Genomic DNA, 22941 nt, shown 5'->3' with positions numbered 1-22941 from the left:
CCACCAAGTGTTTTGCATTGAAGTCTGCTGCCAGATTCTGGCGGCAGCACTAATATAGAAGATTTAATTATGTATTTGCCTAATTGGGCACTGAACAATACCAATTGTGTGGTTGCAACCACATCCCACAACTCCACAACACATTTGCGTATAGCCCCTTCCTCCCCACAAACCTACGCTATAATCAATTGTGACTGACAATGAATTTCAAACATTGCAACCCACCAAGTTTGTTGCATTGAAGTCTGCCACCAGAATCTGGCAGCGGCACGAATATAGAAGATTTAATATGAATATTGTCAGCACCTATTTTTAAAGTCCATGTCACATTGATTCTGTGCCATGAATACTGACTCAAATAAATGCTGGCACCACATGTTTGCCGACACAATGGATCCTCAGTTACCACATATATTCAAACTCCGATTCCTTGGTCACATACATTGACCTTCATTTCAAGACGATCATAATAAATATGTCACACATTCCTGGTTTCACCGAACGTGTGAGTCCTACCAGTGACTGCACCACATTTGATCTCGCCGACATGGCAAATATATTTGAGTTCACCATGTCCCACTTGCTCGCTATCCAGATGGCTTTGGAGGACAACATGCTTGTCACTTCAGCGAAAGTTTGCCACATTGTTGCAAGATATCTGATGTGGGAGGGAGAGGTATGTGATTTGCATGTCGCTGATAGAGATATTTATTGATCGCCGAACAGGTCTTTATCCTCCCTTGGGTGGCCTTTTGTGAGGGCTTGAGCGACACTTGGGATGAGCCAGGTAGAACTGCTCACCAACCAGGAATTGTATGATTCCTTCATGAAGTTGCTGCCGACACCATCCGGTCCTTGGGTGAGAGGTCATATCATTCACACATATCTGATGGCCTGGTGGACCATGCCATTCAATACAATGGACTACAAGGAGTTCACCACGAAGTTCCCAGATTGTAATGAAATCAGGCAAATGGTAATAAACCATTTTGCTCAAATGGTCAGTATTTTTCATCCTGCCAATCACACTGGCTGATATTTCAATTTAGCCAGAGGGCCGCTTGTTGGTCACACCTGGAACATTGGTGGAGGCAAGGTCAGTGCCAGTGGCATAACAGCTGGCATGCATCGAAGCCGAAGTTAAGCAGGAGGGTGACTACATTATCGCAATGTTGGAAAGCAAGGTAGTGGAGGCCTGACTAGTGGTGGCATCCATGATGAGAATGGAAACCGCATTGGGTCAGGATGTGGGCGCCACAATTAATGTCATGGAACAGTTGATGAAGTATTTAAAACGAGAGGCACAGTGATTGTAGGATGGCCGATTGCAATTAAATGCCTTTGTTGATCCATTGTAATCAGCATCAGAATTAGTGTAAGGTTATACTGCTAGAATCATGTTGCAGTGAGCTCCAACTTAGACACATAATGCAACATCCACCGCCGCCAATGGATTATATAGTGTTTTGGTGGGCTCAAATTTACAAATGTAATGCCATATCCACCACCGCCAATGGATTATACTACTAGAATCCTGATTCGGTGGGGCTCCAACGTAGACCTGTAATGCAACATCCATCACTGCCCATATCTTTGATTTATCACTGGTCGTCAGTGCATTCTCTACCAATCATTTTACATGATCGCCATAAGTAGTCTTGTGATACTAATAACACAGGCACAACATATAATTATTGAATCCAGGATATACATGTTGCATAGCCAGTATTAAGAGGACTCTGCTAGCATAATAATTTTACTGTTCTAAATGCATCCATCGCATCTTCATATAGGCGCCTGATACATTTTCCTCTGCCATGCCACATAGGCAATATGTCCCAAGGATTGCTTATCCTGGGCAGCGATAGACAAATGGATCCATTGCTCTGCTTTGTGCAGAAAGAACTTGCATGTCCAATTCATCTCATACTGCACAAGCAGGAGCTCCTCCTTCCAATGATCCATCATGGCCTTTGCATGCAGCCAATGTACATGGTAAACTATATGTCATTGACGGGGTAAGCGGTGAATTCAGAATCCAAGCCAGCAACTCACATTCATTCAACCAGTCACTGCTGTTGGAATCCCTTTCCACATCCATAGACCAAAACCGTGCCAAGGTGTTGATTCTCTGTCCTCTTGCATTTGGATCTGCCACAGCTGTGCTAACCTTCAGATGCTCCTTGGCCAATGGACAATATCTCTCGAGCAATGTATTGTCGGCGCTGAGTTTACTGAGTTGTGTGCGGCACTTTGAATAAATGCTTGCATTGATACTTACAATCCTGTCCACTGAATGAACTTGCACCCAAGCTCTAGTAGACTTGGCCTGTGATTTTGCTGCTCTGACAGAGGTGCGGAAAATGACTGCCTTGTCTGCAAGATGCACTCAGATGTTGTGAAGGGCATCATTCGCCTGTCCCTCCCAAGAGTAAGTTCCTGTTGAATGAGGTCGGCAGTGCCAATGTCAGTGCATTTCTCTACACCTAGATTGGATGACATGGATATGAATATCTTTTCTGGCTCAAAGAGTCCAAATTCATCCATGATGTATTCATCTTCGTCATCTTCTAGAATAAGAAACTCCTGTTCCAAAGTTTGAACATCACCATCACCAATTCCATTGCCGAGAAATCTAAGACCAATAGCCTCCCAACAATCAATTTTTCCTTGTAGTCTCTCATGACGGTGTGCAATCTCTAACTGCTGATGTTTGGTGGGATACCTCCCCAATTTTCTGACATCTATCTGGAGTGTCACCTGTGCCTCCTCAATTGATATGCCCTCCGCCAGCCATGTTGCTGCTCCTCTGCGAGACGCTGAACCAAGGTGCTGACCTTGTACTAACAACTGCAGTTAATTTTGTTTTCTTGTTGGTGCTGTCTGGCCATTAGTATTGATGTTACAATATTAATCTTCAATTCCTTTTTGTATTTGGACCTCATAAATGTCCATTGCTTGTGGATCAATCATGCACTGTTCTTGTGCAAGTCTCTCTTGTTCCTCCCAATGCTGAACTTTGATGGCATCGGTGCTATCATTAAGCTTCTCAAAGGTGGCGGTGCTTTCGGCAACACCTTTTACCACTTGTCTGAATTTGTGGCAAATGGCTTTACCTATATTTTTGGTCAGTTATTTACATCACGAAGGAGATGTAACCCACTCATCCTAATCATTTTCATGAAGTTACAATCATTCATTTGATAATCCAAGCACTCCTTGTGGTGCAGCATCCCTATTCCACACGCCGAAGAAAACTCCATGATCTCACCGTCAATACATGTGGCGCCCTTGATAAAGCTTGAGGCGTAGCGCACATAGCAGCTGTCCTGATGGCCATGAACATGCCAAAGGCCAATTCCTAGTATGATTTCCAGCTGCTCTGGAATGTCCAAAAAAGAACTCTCAGCAATACGGTTCTTAAGATACTTATGGTACTGGCAGTTGACATCATAGAATGTCAATGCATGCCAAATACCATCGGTGTTGTGCTTTAATGCCTCACACAATGCATAGTCCATATTCATCTGTCTAAGTGCTATCGGCGATGTCCTACAAGTATGTTGGCGGTTTAAGCAATGTGTACCTTTCTCCCTTGTGAAAATCCACCATTGCATGTGGCACAAAGCAGCCATGCCTTGCACAGGCACAACCTCTGATCCCCGTTGCTTCAAGTCAGTGATGAGATGCATTGGCTTGATTTACGGCTCTGTGGTTGTTGCATTCTGACTGTTGTATGATATCCTTTGCCTGTGCAAGATGAGCTTTATACAGACTGTCGCCGACCATGAAGCCCTGGCCGTCCATGAGCGCAACTTGATCTGATGGATTTGAGGCATGCATATACTCAGCTTTAAAGTTTCCATCCATGACTAGGGATCATGAATAAAGCCAACTCGGCGCCTCCAGATCTGGTGCAGTGTTCGTTATCTCTCCGCCTTCTGCAGTCGGCAATGTTATATTAATTCCAGGCTGTGGACATGCTGGACAAAACAGAGCAAGGTCGCCAGGTTTCACTTCTTTTGTTTCATGACCGAAGCCATTCTATTTCAATAGCTTCAGATGCCGCCATTGTCTGGCTACCCTCCTCAGCTCCCAGTAATGGTCCTGCAGAGTGGTTAACCCCATGCCGACGATTTATGAATGATCTCACTGGCATGAGGTGTGGAAAGATGGCAGTGGTCATTCTTCTTAACTTGTTATAATAATTCATCGCCGACGTCCCACACTCCAAATTGTCCAGTAAGAAATTGTCCAGTACCTCAAAGGTGAAGACTGTCTTGGGTTGGGAAAAGAATGCTGGAAATAGTTCCATTTGACAAAGCTGGATGTCAGCGGTCAGTGCATCAGTGCACAAGCAATACTTGGTGATATGGCTGTGTATTCCTAACTTGTCCACTATCGTTGTCATAGTCTTACTATTCTTTAGGAATGGCACACCAGTCGGTAGATGGTTGGTGCTCTTTCTATAGCCCATGCTGGTTGCCTGTTCATCCATCTCAGTGTTGTTACCATCCGGCACTGTTCCCTGCATTCCATCAGCATCATTCCTGTTGGCACTGCTATCGGCGAACAAGTCTTCAATATCATCCACCTCATAGTCCTGGCATGGACAAGGATTGCTGTTATGACCTAGTGAAATAACTAGCCCAATCTTCACCAAGCAACTTTCCTCAAAGAAGCCTCCTGTCCATTGACTTATCCTATGGAAGGGAAGCCTCTGGTGCTTCACCCTGCAGCAATTTGTACAAAAGAGGGGCTCACTGAAGCATCCGTGACATTTGTAAACACCATCTGTACCACAAATGATGCATGACCTGTCGGCAGGAGCCTCTCACTCAAGGAGTATATTGAGATATTCTTTGGTCTTCAGTACCCATTGTCGCAGATAGTCATTCTGACTCTTCAAACAAGCTAAGTGAGGGACAGAATACCTGATGTTGCTGGACATACCAGGGACTTTGGTAGCTGCAATGGTATGACATCCTGCTGGTGCATGTCATTGTAAAAATCTTCTTCACCATTATATAGCATATTCTGTGATGGTTGCTTTGATGGTGACTTCATAGGGGTGGCTGGAACCAATCAAATGTTTTGGATCTTGGGTCTCTCTACCCATTTTCCTGTCACTTTCCTGCTCCGAAATGTTTTCTTCCATTCCACCACACAAATATTTCTGGTAGGTGTCCATTCCTGCACTTTAAAACCTCCCATGTGCTGAAGTGAATGATGTTCGATGAGTGAAGTTTTTGGCAGCCCAATTCCACTACTAGACTACAACAAATTCCAATGTCATGTATACTTGGTATCAGTATCCATCTGTCCCTTACTACTAAATACTAGCAATTACTAGGCTTTGACCTATGATTTTATGGGTTTGTTTCATCAGAAATATCTCACTGATATTAGATTCAGTTATGTGTGTAGAACATGCAGCCATTTAAGCATCTCAGAGCAGGTAATATATATCAGGCCGAAAGTTTGTATGTGTCATACTGATTCTGAGCTACTATTTCTATGTAATAGATGAAATACCAGGGATAAGGCTTTGATCAGTCTTTTAACTGCTCAATTTCATCAGGGATATGTCATGCTACTAATAATAGATTTTTCCATGCATGAAGCTACTTGTGCACAAGAGGTGCAAGTAATATCCTTTGTATTCAGACTGATCTTGTAGCTATATATAATAATACAAGATATGAAACATAAAAGGAACTGAGGAATCGGAGTAAGAGTCTTCAGGACTGACAATTTTCAACCATCCAACCATTCATATCATCAACTATATCATAACATGGCCTGAAGTGAATCACCTATCACTGTCTCCCAGCAGACCAAACTTCCCTTAATCAAGGCAGAAATAACAGTCCTCAAGGCCCACCTGCAGGACTGGAAGTCTGTCAAAGGCAAACAATGACTTCATGTTTTGAATGCCATTCACAAGGAAGCCTGCCTCCAAGCTCCCACTCATGATAAAGCCTTATTGAAAGCTCAGAAAAAGGTATGTGCCAGTGTACATATATGCAACCCCTATCTATCGATTTTATCACAACAGACTTATAAGGAGTGGTTGTACACCAATGTCAGCGGAAAGCTCCAAAGCCACTTGTCAAGTATGGCAAGAAATGGATAGCTCATATGGTGTTAGTTGAGCAGAACAAGGCTCAGATCAGAGAGAAGACTAGTGATATGCAGGGGTACAGGTAACCCATGGGTTTTTGGAGGGTTTTTTGAAGGGTATGGGTAGGGGTACAAAATATTTAACCCATTAAAAACCTGTACCTGTGGTGGGTAACCTGCGGGTATTTGGAGTACATATTGTAGAGCTTGATCAGGTGATTTCAACAGTGGTCTGATCATGCAAAATGGCTGGAAATTGAGCAAGATATGATCATTATAAGAAAAGGACGCGAAATGAAAGGATAGCTCATACATTAACCAGACCTCAAGTGTTTGACAAGATAATCAAGATAATACTAGCTTCAGATTAGACACCTAAGTCATTTAACAACATTCACATTTTCCTTAATTATGCGATCCTATCTTGTAATGCTCATATCTTGCTCAAATCTTAACCATTTGACATGATCAGACCACCATTGAAATTGCCTAATCAAGCTCTACAATATGTACTACAAATACCCGCAGGTTACCCTCCACGGGTATGGGTAGGGGTGTACCCCTGGCAAAAACTTTCTACCTGTGAAAAAACCCATACCCCTGGCCAGGGGTACAGGTTTTTGTGGGTAGGGGTAGGGGTACAGCTGAAAATACCCATGGGTTACCTGTGCAGAACACTAGAGGAGACAGGGGAAGTTCCTGGGAGTGAGGAGATGATTGTAAAGTGGCCAGCATCTACTAAGACTATCCTCACAGGTCTGTTGGCGGGGGAGAAGGAAGAGGCACAAGTAACTGCCAAGAAGTGGAACAATGAAGCTGCTCCACTGGAAGTTCAGGCCAATGTCACTGAATCAAAAGGTGCTGACATGATAGAGCATTTTGCCACTGAGATGTTCAAGCAAGCTGGAATGAGGGTCTTTGTGAATGTTAGCATGGCAAAATGTGGAAGGCAAGCTAATGTTAGGAGCATGAGTGTTGTTTAACTTGGAGCCAGTGAAATCAAAAACAATTGGACATATGACAGTTACAGCGAAGACACAAAAGGAACACTCCAAATCATCACAAGCACCAGCAGTATGTCTTCTAATGTCATAGTAGAGCCACCCATCAAGGCAGCAAAATAGCGCACCACCAAGCCCATCAGTGACATGCCAGCAAAGAGAACAAGGAGCAAGATGGCAGTCGTGGAAGCTTCAAAAGCCAAGAGGGGTAGGAAGTGATCAGATTTACAGGACCTTATATCACAACCAATTCCATTTGGTTTTGTAACATAATCACCTGAGCCTGTCACTGCTCCCCAGCAGGCAATGGAGGTTGATTCCTCAGGAGACATCATAGTTGATGAGTTGTGGGCTATGAAATTGGCGGTGCCTTGTGATTCATAAGTATCGGGTCCCAATGAGTCCACACTCCATGATGTTGTGGATTGCATCCGGGGGGGGAGATAGAGCAACTACAGGCTCATAATACCGCCACCACTGAGCATCTTAATGGACTCAACAAGCGCATCGCTGGCCAGGATACTGAGATTCGAACATTGCAAGTTATGCATGTGGAGCTTATTGGGATGCAATGTGAAGTCAAGGCATTGCAAGATGTGTCGGTGACTTGGGATGAGAACCTTCGGTGTGCTCAAGAGCAATTGAGTCAACAGGAACAGGCCAATGGGGTTCTCCAGGACGCTTACAATGCCCTTTGTCTTTGTATTCTCGCACTGAATCATGCATCATCTTCCCCTTTTGCTAACTCCATGTATCTTGCTAACCCAGCATCCATCCCTCAGCAAAGCATAATGCCCCTGAGCCTCAGCCAAATGCAAGCCATGGAAGGTTTATACCTAAACTTACCTCAAGGTCAATCTGGGTTTGGGGGCCATTCTGCCAGCAACATCGGTAGTGGTTCTGATATCACCGGATTTGGTGTTTCCTCATCAGTCAGTCAGTCAGTCAGTCAGTCAGTAATGTCACCAGCAGTTCACGCCAAAGTGGAAATGCTAGTGGTGGGTCAGCATCAGGTGTGGGCCTTCTGAACTAAAGTCATGTTTTTTTTTGTACATCATACTCCTGGTATTCAAGGTTTAGTAGTTGAAATTTTGTTACTGTTGCCTGGTTGAATACTACATCATGCTCCATTCAATTGTATGCAGCACTGTCATTCGGCAACCCCTGTCGGCGGACATCAATTGTCATGAGCGGCGCGTCACTATCGATCATGTATCCATAATGCTGCTAGGATTAGATAGTCACCGACGATATGCTTCTTTTATCTAGGTGGTGGGTCCCATGTATGATGCTGCAAGTTTTATATTGCCGCTGGAATCATTAACATCTGATGGTGGTGTGGATGTGGTACATGATACTACATGGGAGTGCTGTGATTTCATTCTGATTCTTCATGGCAGCATTATCTAGTTATGTAAATATGAGAAGGCCATGCAGCAGCCATGAGGGGTTGAGAGTAAAACATTGTCATTGTCATGCCGATTTCATTACATATGGTGGGAAGTACATGTCATCAGCAGTGTGCAGGATGCATTGCTTATTACATTTGTCCTCACTTCATCAGTGATGTTTGGACACAACATCATTTAATATTTGGCGATGTTATGTAATCTCCTTTGGCAGCAAAAATATATAGAACAGATGATGGTACTAATGTTATTTGGTCTTCATGAATCCTGTTCCCCCAGACTAGGGCCTTGGCCACAACCAATATTGCAAGTGAATATGTGTATTGCCAGTTCTGTGCTCTGATTACTGGATGGCCAAACACCCTTCCTCCCCTTGAACTTGATTTTGCCATGCTTATGGCATGCTCCCAACTAGCCAGTACTCTCGCTGATGCATATCACAATCCAGGTAAGACTCTTTCATCCTCTCGAGGCGCGCCGCTCAGTTGTATTGGCATTAGTATCTATTAACTTTGATATAGCTAGGTATGCCAATGTACTGCAGATGATGGAGAAGGGGACCAACCCTGATCGAGAAGAAAACCTGCTTGCCCAATATCCGCCAGAGAGTCATATTGTTCTTGATCAGCCTACAGTTGTTTGTGACAAGTTCAGTATTATAGTTCTCTGGTACCTCCCTGGGGCTATTGATCTACATATACAGGTAAGTTGTCCCTATTGCCAACAATGATTCCTTTGATGATTTTAGCATGACATGGCGGCGGCCACCGCAAGGATGTCAGTTGCTCTGGAACAAAGTGTCACTTGCAGCGCCATTGCAAATGATAAATGGAGAACTCATGTATCAAACTTTCATCCTAGTCGACACGGTGTAACTCCGGGGTGTATCAATCTGTCGCCAGCATGGTTTTTGCAAGGACACCCAGTGAGTTGTGGTTCGCATGTAACGGCTAGCAGTATCCATGCTCATACATGGTAGGTGCCCAAGTTTCATCCACATGTCTCAGCGACTCTGAAAGAGGATGGCAGGTCTATATGTCAGGCAATACAGAGATCGGCAGTGCTCATCACTGCGGCCTTGAGGGTCATGCACCCTAACCTCTATTGGTCATCATTGGCAACAAAGCTGGCCCTTGGTCTCTGGGCAGCGGATAAAATTTTTGATGAAATGAGTGAGCGTCTCAGAGAGTGAGCATCTGTGTTTACAGCTGTCTCCATTATGTGCAACCGGCATTCACCCTTGCACTGTGATCCTATTTCTCATCCGCAATAGTTTGATGTCATGACAAGTGTTGGTGATTATGGAGTAGCAAGGATGAAGATGCCTAATTTAGGCATTGAAATTGAATATGGTTCAGGTGTCATGGTTGTTGGTTTGGGAAGGATTATCAGACATGGGGTGGATGAGGTGGACGGCGACCAAATAGCCTGGGTGTGGTACATGAGGTATGATATGCATGAGTTTGTAGATATTCCCTGCACTAACTACTCTACCTACCAGTCCATAGTTGCCGATGCTACACAGGAGTTCAGGTACTGGGCCTCCGCGCCATAGATGCCATTACCATACGGTGGGGTGCTACTTTGATATAATGTCAGCAATGCTGGAATTTGACATTGTCGGTGATCCCCTGATGAAGGTTGACTAGATTTAACCAAGAATCATGCCATCCTCGTGGTAGTAGATGATACAGCTATTCAATATAGACTGACTCATTTATATCCTGATACCACATATAAGTATATGTATATATGCTTTGATTGTATTATGCATATGGCAGCCGATATATACGATGTCGGCAATGCCGCAGATATGCTCGGGTGTTGGCGATGGCGATGCTATGCTGTGTTGGCAATGCGTTAAGGTAGTGGCAAGTTCATGTAGGGCCACCCCTTATTATTGGGTACAACCTACCAGACATAGCCTATGCATCATATACCACTATCCTATATATTATTGTATTCCATAATGTATATACAGTGGGCCCATCCTTGAGCATTGGTTATTATCTAGCACCTGGCCCACCCTCTATACTGGGGTACAATCCCATATGTGGGCCCATGGTGGGTTGGCCTAACTATTATGGAGGAATGTCAACATGGGCTGTCCAATAGGTAGGGAGATATGTCACTGCATTATGTGATTCAAATGGGACCATATTCAGCTCCCAGAAGCAATACTCAAAAGTATAATAGTTTCTATTTTTGTCTATTTCGTTCACTAACAACATGTTTTGCTAGGGATAGCAGCATTAGATGAGGCTGAATGCCAACATTTGCATTCATATTTGCCCAATCCTCTGTCTACATCAGTCTCTGAACAACTGGCAGACAGTAACATCACTGGATCATACATATTTCCCGATCCTCTTCTGCCCGTCGCTGCCTCACCACAACTTGTGGATGACTATGTGTTGGAGGACTGGTGTTCTTCAACCAACTCTGTCAATATGTCTATATCATCTCTCTCATGCTCTACCATCACATCGCCACCTTATTCCACTTGCTCCTCACTTCATATGCTGTCTGATGATGGGACATCTCCCTTTGTCCCCTCTGTAAAGCTCGCACAGCCAGTATCATGCCCTGTCATCATTTCACCGCCATCACCCCCTTGAAGTCTAAAAATATTTCTCCCACAATGCCTACCACTACACCAAAAATGGTATCATTAACCCATCACCACTCCAAACTCGCTTCTAGTGCATCTGAGTCTTCCATTGCCAAAAATTGCTCATTGTCATATCCCGTATTCTGGACCTACATCCGATAATATTCCCATGCCTCATCCGGACCTTCGGATATCCTATCCATGTCTGCAGTCCTCTATCCATCCGGATCCCTGCACCTCCACACATCCACATCCAGATCCCTTTACCTTCGCAGCTAGCCTGCATCGTTCACCCTTGTCCCATTGCCCTAATATTATATCTTGCATATCCACGCATCTCATCCGGACCACATCCGATCCGGTCCGATCCGATCCTATCCGACATATAGATACATTTCCTATCCAATATACAATAAGCTTCTTGATTCATTTCCTGTGCATATAACGTTAACACAGCCTATCCGGTATTCCTTGTTACCGGTACCTCGGTTATATCTATTACCGGTATGCTTACTGATCTGTTAACCTATGTTCATTTCCGACTCGCGTTTGTCAACCTTTGCATATGCTTCGTACATAGCCTCGGACTCTGCTTATTGATCCTTCCGTTATTTCTCTTAGTATATAAACTTGTGTATATGTCTTGTAGTACCTCAGTCTGAATATCATATTAGTCCTCGCACTAGTCTTCACTCTAAGTCCTCATATCAGTTCTAGTCTTCCAACTTAGTTGTTATCTATCTCAGGCCTAGGGAGTTTCTCCCTAGGCCAGAGCTCTGCTTATCCGATACTCCGCTCATCCGCTCATCCGATCCTCCGTAGTTTCCGGAAGTTCATCCGGATCTTTCCCGCGGTCCTCCGGACCTATTCTGCTTTGGACTTTGTCCTTGCAGCCTTTCCTCTGTTTACTTCTACTCAGGACAAGTCCCGAGTAGCCATTATACATATCCGTATCAGGACAAAACCTCATTGTAATTTCCGGAAGTTCCTCCGGAACTTTCCCACACTCATCCGGAAGTTACTTGCACCCGTCTGGAAAGTCCTTCCGAAGTTTCCCACGCCTTTGGATGTCCTTTGGATGTCTTTGGATGTCTTCAGACTTTCCTCAGACACCAATCTGAAATTAAGGGCACATACTCGGGTAAGGGGCGCAGCGCACGAGCTGAAGCCAAGCCCCTCAGAATCAGTCCTACCCTTTGTGCATGGTCTTAACACTCATGAACAACACCACATGTGACTCTGGAGCATGAGACATCTGGTGCAAAATTGAATAGGTCCTGTAGCGCCATCAGTCAGACTAATACTGTGCAAATTAAGACAGTGACACATGTGAATGAAGGCATCTCCATCACCAATAATATATTTTTGCTGTCAATGGATCAATGTGCTGATATGCCTGATAATGCTACGATTCAGCATGTATGTACAGAAATTAGCACAATACTTCAAGGCCTCATGTTGCATCTTATCACAATGGATGAAATCTGGCGATGCATTTGCCAAGTAGATGGCTATGGCCCTTTCTCATAGCAAGCTAACCTTGTCAAATTGGACATTCCAGAGGACAGGATATACCTGCTGCTTTTAGTGATGGCACATGCAAGTAATGAACATTGTGAGTGTTTACGTTAGTACATGATTTCACTTGATATACAATTCACTTAATTAGTTGAGTCTATGATAAAAAAGTACTATAATAGGTAACTTGGTCCCTATTGTGATATAGTGTAAGATTTTGGCCATGAAACTGCTCTGACATTTAACTCTCCCTGATGCCATAATTAATTATCCATGTTATAGTACTATTCAATTAACTTTCTTTATTATTAGACTTTACTATAATCATTATTTCTCCAATGTGGTATTATTGTGTTGGAGGATATTCTCACATTTTCAAATATTATCTAGGCTATAGAAACACACATATGAAAATCAAATATAGGATATTCCTCTATCTCATTGCAGCATACTAGTAAAAATATTTGAAGTAAGCAAGGATGCTAGAACTATTGTTCTATTATCTGTATCTGTCATATCTCATATATTCATGCTTCTCTTCCAGACTTCAGACCCTTAGATTCGATCTGGTCCAATGTATAGATCCGCTTCTTAATTAATTTCCTATTCCCGGTATCTCAGTTATACTTACTACTGGTATGCTTACTGATCCATTAACCTATGCTTCATTTCCAACTTGTGTTTGATAAACTTTGCATATGCTTCATACATGCCTCGGACTTTTGCTTATTGATCCTTCTGTTATTCTCTTAGTATATAAACTCTTGTATATGTTCTGTAGTACCTTAGTTCAAATATCATCTTAGTTTGTCCTCTTTCTATCCTTCAGACTTGAGTCTAATCAGCTCTCACCAATCTCTGAGACTTCAGATCAATTCCAATAGTCTATATTTCTGGCTCTATCTTCAGATAGTCTATACTCTGTTTGTTTCTAGTCTGAACCCATCCAGATTAGCCTTATGCATGTATCTAATATCTGAAAGTCATCTGGATATTACTATAAGACTCATCCGACCCTCCAGATGCATTATCATTAGTCTCTGAAATAAGGGACAGTACTTGGGAAAGGGGCACAGTGTATGAGCTAAGGCCAAAGTTCTTTAGATCCAATCCTACAAGAGTACAATCTTAACAGTATCTCACATCCTTCTATTATCTAGATATCAAATAGCTTATACTTCAGTTTTGAGAGAAATTCAAAGGGACTTTAGGTACAGAAAAAGAGCTACCAAAAGTATTTCAATATATCTAGAGGATAATGTTCTATTGTAATAGTAATTTAATACCTATCTATTCTCTTAAGTTTTATTCTACTCCATTGACTAACTTAGATGACTAGGTACCTATTGACTGAGTCAAAGCCTCCAGAGGGCAGAAAGTTGGTAATGAGAACCAGATTTTGAATCTGGTGATAACTTGACCAAGACCAATGAAGACCAATGTTTGAGATGCTGTCTAGAAGCAGATATTCAAAATACATTCTTATAGGAAAAAAGTGATATCCCACAAGTTTCAAACTCATTGCACCCTAATGGAAACAGATTTTGATTCTGTGATAACAGCCCTAGCTAAACACAACTGTTTCTCTTGGACTGTGTAGGTTTAAAACCTACCAGTGATACAATCCATTTTCTATGAAAGTACACCTTGAAATATGCTTATGGTCAGTTTGCTTGCAAGGTGATCAAAGTTGTGTTTAGCCCTGTGACTGTCATAACAGAATCAAAATCTGTTTCTATTGGAGTGCAATAGGTTTGAAACCAGTGAGACATCACATTTTTTTATATTTTTTCTATAAAAAATGCCTTAAATATTGAATCATAGACAGTATCTCAGACACTTATCTTCATCAGTCTTAGCTGAGTTATCTTGAAACCTGCTAATGATAATATTTTTATCCTATGAAATCACACCTTGACATTTCCTTGTGAAGAGTGCTCTGATTGCAGACCTGTAGGCTTTGATTGAAACATATTTTGAATATATTGTGGCAATGATATGGAAAAGAGCATTTATGATGGATTTCGAAGAAAACTATTAATGAGGAAATATCAGAGTTTAATTTCATAGAATAAAAATATCATCATCGGCATGTTTCAAATCTGCAAAGTTCAAGAGACACAGATTTTAACTCTGGCAATAACTTGACTAAGACAAACGAAGATCAATGTCTGAGATACTGTCTATGAGCAAACATTCAAGGCACATTCTCATAGAAAAAATATAACATTCAACAGGTATGAAACCTGTTATGTTCCAATAGAAACAGATTTTGATTCTGTTATAACAACCACTTACCTAAACACAACTTTGATCAGCTTGCAAGCAAACCAACCATGAGCATATTTGAAGGTGTGGTTTTATAGAAAACAAATGGTGCAACTGGTAGGTTTCAAACCTGCAATGTCCAAGAGAAACAGATTTTAACTCTGGTGATCACTTGGCAATTTCATTTTTGACATGTTTTGAACCCACACAGGCAGATTTGGATTCTGTTGTACCAACTGCTTGGCTAAGAACAGTTAAATGCACCTCCAATGGACCCATTCACAAGTGAACCCTTAAGGCATATTTATCTGCATTTTGTTATTTCTTTCAATAATATGGTCACCATGATTGATTTTTTTATTCTACTCTTATTGGAAAAGACATCAGACTTCTCCCAGGCCTCTACTTTGAGACATGTTTATCCAGCAATTGCTTAAAAAAAGTGCTGATAACAGACCACCATGGTGAGCCAATGATGTTTGTGATGTCTTGAGATTAATAACCAGGTCATGAGTGACAACTGACAATGGAAGGATCACATATGGTTGGGCTCAAGGGGGATGTTAGAAATTAATGTTAGAACTGATAAATGTAGCTTAAGAATTCACTTCTGAATGTATTTATTGACAGTACATCTAACTGGTCTTAGCCAAGCAGTTAATATAACAGAATTCAAATCTGTCTGTGCAGGTTCAAAACCTGTCAAAGATAAAATTGCAAGTAATCATCAGTGTTCAAACGTGTTTCTCTTAGACTGTGCAGGTTTGAAACTTGCCGATAATAACATTTTTATTTTATGAAATCACACCCTGTTCCATACCAAGCACTACATTTTTGTGCATGCCCTATACTACATGTCCATCTATTGTCCAATCCAATACTGCTGATATATTTTTATCATTTTATTTTTATATCATGCTGAAGGATGCTCTCAGCTACAGACCACAATGTATAGATGCAAGAGAAGCATTCTCACTGCATTCTGCTGCAAAACTAGTACAAAGCAGTCACACCTAGGCTGCATTGAAAAAGATAAAATAGACACAAATGATATCACTTTGATGAATACTCCAAAATGTCTAACTGTCCCTATTTGCTTGCACTTGGGTCTCTGAGAATCTATACACTGCAAAAGATTTTGCAAGCAGGTTTTGAACCTCCATGATTTGAAAGAAACAGATTTTGACTCTGTTGCAACATCTACCTGGCAAAAACCAGTGATATGAAGCTCTCTGGAAAGTACACATGAGTTGATGTCAAGGTGTGTTCTAACAGGAAAAACAAAAACATCTATCAATTATGAGGAAATGTCAAGGTGTGATTTCATAGAATCAAAATGTTATACTTGGCAGGTTTTAAACCCATGCATGCTCAGAGGAACAGATTTTGACTCTGGTAATCACTTGGCAATTTGATCTTTGGTAGGTTTTGAATCCATGCAGACAGATTTAGATTCTGTCATATCACACATTGGGGTCAGCAATATTTAAGAGTGCTGAACTTGAAGTTTTAACTGGGTTTTAATGTTTGACAAAACTTTGACCGCCAAAACTTCAAGTTAAGCTAGACATTTATGCCAATTTATATATTTGTTACTTAATTTGTTACTTAATCAAGGTGAAAATGTCTACAAATACATGAAGTTTTTGACCACCCAAAGTTTGAAGTATTGTCTTCGCATTTTATACAACATGTAAAGCACTCTTAAATATTGCTGACCCCAATGTGTCAACTGCTTGACTAAGACCAGTGAGATGCACTTCTAATGAACACATTCAGAAGTGAATCCTCAAGGCACATTCATCTGCATTTTATCAGTTATTTCAATAGTATGGTCACTGTTGATTCTTTTATCCTTGATGCAAAGTTTAATATATGACCAAAGTCTTGATGCAAACTTGGAATGATAAGCACAAGAGCAATTTAATTCCCTCCAAAGGTCTTGATTTGGTTGAAGAAGAAGAGCAGATAACACATCAAACTTTTAAGTTTGATCCTAATGACCTGGAGAATGATGAAGAATACATATCTGTCAAGGCTGAGATTCAAGATAAAGAATCAAAAGAGCCATCTGACCACTATTTGCTCATGTATAAAGTTGAGGTGCACTGTGTTTGAAACTCTTTCATTATTATGTTGCTCTTCTCTTGCTTTTTGAAAGTGCTATATTGCAGTTTATATTTAATTCATTTGTTCAGCTAAGGGAAGACATTGTGAGTGACAGGGAACAGTAGACTAGCCTTGCAGAATCACTTCTAGATGTTTTCTTGAAAGATGCTTCTGACTGTTCTTAGTCAAGCAGTTAATACAACAGAATCCAAATCTGTCTGCATGGGTTTAAAACCTGCTAAACATGAAATTGTCAAGTGATTCTAAAAGTCAAAATCTGTTTCTCTTAGACTGTGCAGGTTTGAAACCTGCCAATGATAAATTTCATTTTTTATGAAATCACACTTTTACATATACTCATAGTCAGTTTGCTTACAAGCTCATCAGAGTTGTGTTTAGCCAAGTGGTCATTCTGACAGAATGAAAATCTGTTTCTATTGGAGTGCAATAGGTTCGAAACCTGTTGAATGTTATATTTTTTCCATAAGAACATGTCTTGAATATCTGCTGATAGACAGTATTTCAAATATTGATCTTTATCAGCCTTAGTCAAGTTGTCACCAGAGTTAAAATCTGTTTCTCTTGCACTTTGCAGGTTTTAAACCTGCTAGTGGTAATATTTTTATTCTATGTACTTTGGCTCTGTCTTGTGGGAGCATGTTTAGTCATTATGAGCCATAGATAGTAGCTATTGAAATATAATAATCAAGAAGTTAACAGAAGAAATAAGAAGAAAAGTCAGACTAGACATCTGTATAGTTTCCTACCCTCAAAGTGCCCTATATCATACATGATTTCATTGTCCAATCCAACCTCACTGGTATGTTTCTGTCACTTTATTTTCATATCAGATTATATTATGCTTTAGACTTTAATGATTTGATCATTTGTGTGTCATGAACCTTTATTACATATTTTACCTACTCTCTTTACAAGCACTTTGGCTCCAGTTCATGCTGACATATATAAGTGCCTCCAGTTCATGTTCTTAAATATAAGCTTCCTACACCACACTATCAGTGTATATGGTCTCTGGTCAACCCCCTCCACTCCTGGTAGCTGTTTGAATGGTGAGACATACTATGTTTGTGCTGCATATGCAAATTTTGCCCATAACTACTGACCTGCATGAAAAAACTTGTCTGGATACTGTGTGACCCTTATGTGACCAAAAGTGTTTAAATCATGAAGGTGTCTGGGTACACCAATCACATAACTAACAATATAGTGATTGTGAGGTAAAATAACAACCTTAAAAAATGTAAGCACACCATCAATGAGTGACCTTTTTCATTCCTCAAGATCCTCCTGATCAAGTAGATAAAAGTAAATTATGTTGTTATGATGCTTCAAGATAGTGATCACAACTTGTTTAATGCAATTGTAGACTGTTCCAATAGATACTCCTACCAAATCTGCCAAGTCCTTCATTATTACAGCATTTTCATAGTGCCTGATGTCATTGAGGAAATTTGCAAGCTGGATTGAAACAGGAAGTTGTGGGTTATTAGATTGATTATAAAAGATTTTGTGTCCCTCAAGGGGGTTGACAAAATTGTCAGATATTCAAGACATGTTCTTATGGAAAAAATATAACATTCAACAGGTTTCGAACCTATTGCACTCCAATAGAAACAGATTTTCATTCTGTCAGAATGACCACTTGGCTAAACACAACTCTGATGAGCTTGTAAGCAAACTGACTATGAGTATATGTAAAAGTGTGATTTCATAAAAAATGAAATTTATCATTGGCAGGTTTCAAACCTGCACAGTCTAAGAGAAACAGATTTTGACTTTTAGAATCACTTGACAATTTCATGTTTAGCAGGTTTTAAACCCATGCAGACAGATTTGGATTCTGTTGTATTAACTGCTTGACTAAGAACAGTCAGAAGCATCTTTCAAGAAAACATCTAGAAGTGATTCTGCAAGGCTAGTCTACTGTTCCCTGTCACTCACAATGTCTTCCCTTAGCTGAACAAATGAATTAAATATAAACTGCAATATAGCACTTTCAAAAAGCAAGAGAAGAGCAACATAATAATGAAAGAGTTTCAAACACAGTGCACCTCAACTTTATACATGAGCAAATAGTGGTCAGATGGCTCTTTTGATTCTTTATCTTGAATCTCAGCCTTGACAGATATGTATTCTTCATCATTCTCCAGGTCATTAGGATCAAATTTGAAAGTTTGATGTGTTATCTGCTCTTCTTCTTCAATCAAGTCAAGACCTTTGAAGAAATATGTCTGTATTCAGATGCACATTTAGTTTTGGTCAGCACTACAATAACACCGCTGGTATCAATTTCCTAACTCTCTTAAGCAGTGAGTGCTTTTGGACAGCATAAAGTTTTCTCAGAGTGCATCAATAAAGCCTTGTAGATCAAAGATGGAGAACACATTTGTACTGTGTGGCAGCGGAATGAAAGCTATACAACCCCAAAGCATGATTTAAGGCATTTGTGCTTAGGATGTGGAGCCACATCACATGAAGCCCAGAGATGTTCTTGGACACAGAAAAGTGCATTCACAAACATCATATAAAGCGGATGTTTGAGAGTGCAAGCTACAACATGAAAATACACATGAGTCAATGTTAAGGTGTGTTCTAACAGAGAAAACAAACATATATCATTCATGATGAAATGTCAAGATGTGATTTTGTAAAATAAAAATGTTATTACTGGTAGATTTCAAACCTGTGCAGTGCAAGAGAAACAGAGTTTGACTCTAATGATCACATGATAATTTCATCTTTAGTAGGTTTTAAACCCACACAGACAGATTTAGATTCTGTTATATCAACTGCTTGGCTAAGACCAGTCAGATGCACTCCTAATGAATCCATTCAGAAGTTAATCCTCAATGTACATTTATTTGCATTTTTTTTTAGTTCTAACATCAATTTCTGACATCCTTCTCAAGCCCAATTGAATGATACATTTCTGTTTTATGTTGCAACATGCTCAATTGGATATTTTCTCATGGACAGTTTCTCAGACTTTGATCTTCCTTGTTTCTAGTTCATAATTTATCAAAGTCAAAATCTGATTCTCCTAGACTAAGCAGGTCAAAAACATGTATCACTTAGCATATTTTAAGCATGCGCAGTCCAAAATAAACAGACTTTAATTCTGTTGTAACAACCACTTGGCCAAGACTGGTCATGATGAGTTTTTGAGGCAACCATTCATGAGCAAATATTCAAGGCATATTTCAATGAAAAAAATGTAATTATATAGGTTTTAAACCTGCTCAGTCTAGGATAATCAGATTTTGAATCTATTGTGGCAATAACACAGCTAAGACTATTTTTGAGAAAATAATCTATGAAGAAATGTCAGGGTATGATTTCATAGAATAAAAATATTATCATCAGCAGGTTTCAAACCTGCGCAGTCCAAGAGAAATAGATTTTGACTCTATTGACAACTTGACTACAGACCAATGAAAACAAACATCTTTACTGGTTTCAAACCTGTTGCAGTCTAATGGAAACAGGTTTGGATTCTGTTATGACGACCACTTGGCTAAATACAACTATGAACAGCTTGCAAGCTGACCGACCAAAAGCATATGTCAAGGTGTGCTTTTATAGAATACAAATAAAAATGTTATCATTGGCAGGTTTCAAACCTGCACAATTTAAGAGAAACAGATTTTGACTCTGGTGATTACTTGAGATTTCATTTTCAGCAGGTTTTGAACCCACACAGACAGATTTAGATTCTGTTGTATCAACTGCTTGGCTAAGACCAGTTAGAATCACTTCCAATAAATCCATTCAGAAGCAAGTCCTAAAAGTATATTTATCTGCATTTTGTCAGCTCTTTCAATAGCATGGTCACACAAAGTATTATAATTATAGAGATTGTATTGATCAACAACAGAAAGTTAAAAAAAATGTCTCAATGAGTCACCAAATTAAAATAGCCATATCTGTACATGATGATACCAGCTTCCCATGCTATAGGGAACATAAATGAGACTGAGAAGTATAGCATTCTGACATCTCACTATAGCTTAGTCATATTCCCACACCCTAGCTCATGATAAAGCAATTACATGAAAAGTTACAAATATTGAGACACTTTTTTGAGCCACTGTAACAATTTCCCTGAAAAGGTGCTGATGGAAGACCACTACCAGTGGATCCATAAGTGAAAACTGACAATGAAAGGATCACACAGTGTATTTTTGACACAGAGGTTAATATATAACCAAAGTCCTAATGCAAACTCAGAAGGATGAGTACAGTAACAATACAATTCTTTCTCAAGGTCTTAAGAAGAAAAAGAGCAGATTACACATTGAACTTTCAAGTTTGATCCTAATAACCTGAGGAATTAGGAAAAATACAAATATATTAGGCTGAGATTCTTTACTGTGCTTATTCAAGTGATTGCCAGAGTCAAAATGTATTTCTCTTGAACTAAATAGGTTTGTAATCTGTATAATGATGTGTCTTTTGCATTACCTCATGATTCATCACATTCCACTATTTTGGATTTCATAGAATAAAAATGTTGTTATTGAATCAATGAAGATCAATGTCTGAGATGCTGTCTATGAGCAAATATTCAAGACACATTCTTAGAGAAAAAAACAACATTCAACAAGTTTCAAACTTATTGCACTCTGATGGAAACAGATTTTGATTCTGTTATGACAACCACTTGGCTAAACACAACTGTGATGAGCTAGCAAGCAAACCGACCATGAGCAAATTTTAAGGTGTGTTTTCATAAAAAAATAAATTTTATCACTGGCAGGTTTCAAACCTGCACAGTCCAAGAGAAATGGATTTTGACTCTAATGATCACTTGGCAAATTCATCTTTAGCAGGTTTTGAACTCATACAGACAAATTTAGATTCTGTTGTATCAACTGCTTGGCTAAGACCAGTTAGATGTGCTTCCAATAAACCCATTCAGAAGCAACTTACATATTTTTGCCTATTAGCTGCGCTTCCAACTTGCTTCCACATGCTGAGAACACACTTAGAATTTGTTGAGAAGTAGTTATAGCATGGTAGAATTTAGACTTAGAGTTTGGACGATCTGCAGGATGGTGGTGGAAACTTGTTAAAAGGTAGATAATACATGGTGCTATGTAAGTAATTCCAAGTGCAATCTCAGAGCATGAAAGCAAGTCAGAAGCGAAGCGAATATGTAAGTAAGTGTCCATGACATAAAGATGCAATATGTTTGCACATAGTGCCAGAGATGTTGTCAGAATACACAGGGATATAATGGCAATATGCACTGACAAACCAAAACATGCATGAAATGGACAGAAAGAGGACAAGTGATCGAGCTAAGGTGCACACACTGATGCACAACAAAAGTGCTTGTGCTAGTAAGCATGTGCTGAAGTGCCAGGTGTGTCAAATGAAATACACATCACACTGCGCTATAAAAGTGCTTAGAATGATGTGAAAATAGACCTCTATCAGGAACCAAACATGTTGTAAAGTATTGATTGCATTGTCATATGGTCTGATATAGAAATAAACAATAATATATAAAGCTGAGACAGTGGGCACAGTTGCAGTAGATTTGGTGTTGTATAGATTTAACCTGCAAAGTCCAAGAGAAACATTTTGACTCTGGTGACAGCTTAAGTAAGGATAATGAAGATCAATGTCTGAGATACTGTCTATGAGCAGATATTTAAGGCATGTTCTTATGAACAAAATGTTATATGCAAAAAAGTTGTTTGTTTATTAAGTGCAGCTCTTGCCCTTGCCGTGCTTCCCCAGTGGTACATAGTCATCATCATCTTCTGGGCGAGAACACACCTTGCTTGAGTTGCCCCCATGAGAACAGGATTTGCTTCTTTTGCTTAGTTCCACAATGAGTGACATTTTCTGGCCTTGCTTACCAGTACAAGACTTC

The 22941-nt window shown here is 40.2% G+C and overlaps 3 protein-coding genes across 3 annotated transcripts; 1 reads left to right on the top strand and 2 right to left on the bottom strand.

Moving 5' to 3' along the window:
- Positions 1 to 1785: 1785 nt before the first annotated feature.
- F5891DRAFT_980514 (uncharacterized protein) lies at positions 1786 to 3692 on the bottom strand (the record flags this gene model as incomplete). Its single annotated transcript, XM_041377010.1, has 7 exons — positions 1786 to 2000; positions 2056 to 2234; positions 2282 to 2809; positions 2838 to 2879; positions 2978 to 3116; positions 3164 to 3538; positions 3587 to 3692. 7 exons carry the CDS (start codon positions 3690 to 3692, stop codon positions 1786 to 1788), a joined length of 1584 nt encoding a protein of 527 aa, XP_041225820.1.
- Positions 3693 to 4027: 335 nt separating this feature from the next.
- F5891DRAFT_980513 (uncharacterized protein) lies at positions 4028 to 5067 on the bottom strand (the record flags this gene model as incomplete). The annotated part of the gene is made up of 3 exons (XM_041377009.1): positions 4028 to 4603; positions 4765 to 4794; positions 4954 to 5067. 3 exons carry the CDS (start codon positions 5065 to 5067, stop codon positions 4028 to 4030), a joined length of 720 nt encoding a protein of 239 aa, XP_041225819.1.
- A 1520-nt stretch (positions 5068 to 6587) lies between these two features.
- On the top strand, positions 6588 to 10126 carry F5891DRAFT_980512 (uncharacterized protein; the record flags this gene model as incomplete). The annotated part of the gene is made up of 10 exons (XM_041377008.1): positions 6588 to 7049; positions 7628 to 8064; positions 8270 to 8336; positions 8394 to 8471; positions 8813 to 8981; positions 9055 to 9236; positions 9282 to 9458; positions 9513 to 9705; positions 9892 to 9979; positions 10042 to 10126. The coding sequence occupies 10 exons, from the start codon at positions 6588 to 6590 to the stop codon at positions 10124 to 10126; spliced, it is 1938 nt and encodes a 645-aa protein (XP_041225818.1).
- Positions 10127 to 22941: the final 12815 nt, after the last annotated feature.

The sequence above is a fragment of the Suillus fuscotomentosus genome (genome assembly GCF_016647785.1).
Source record: "Suillus fuscotomentosus strain FC203 chromosome Unknown F5891scaffold_28, whole genome shotgun sequence".
Taxonomy (NCBI): domain Eukaryota; kingdom Fungi; phylum Basidiomycota; class Agaricomycetes; order Boletales; family Suillaceae; genus Suillus; species Suillus fuscotomentosus.
This window is presented reverse-complemented; position numbering and strand designations above follow the sequence as displayed.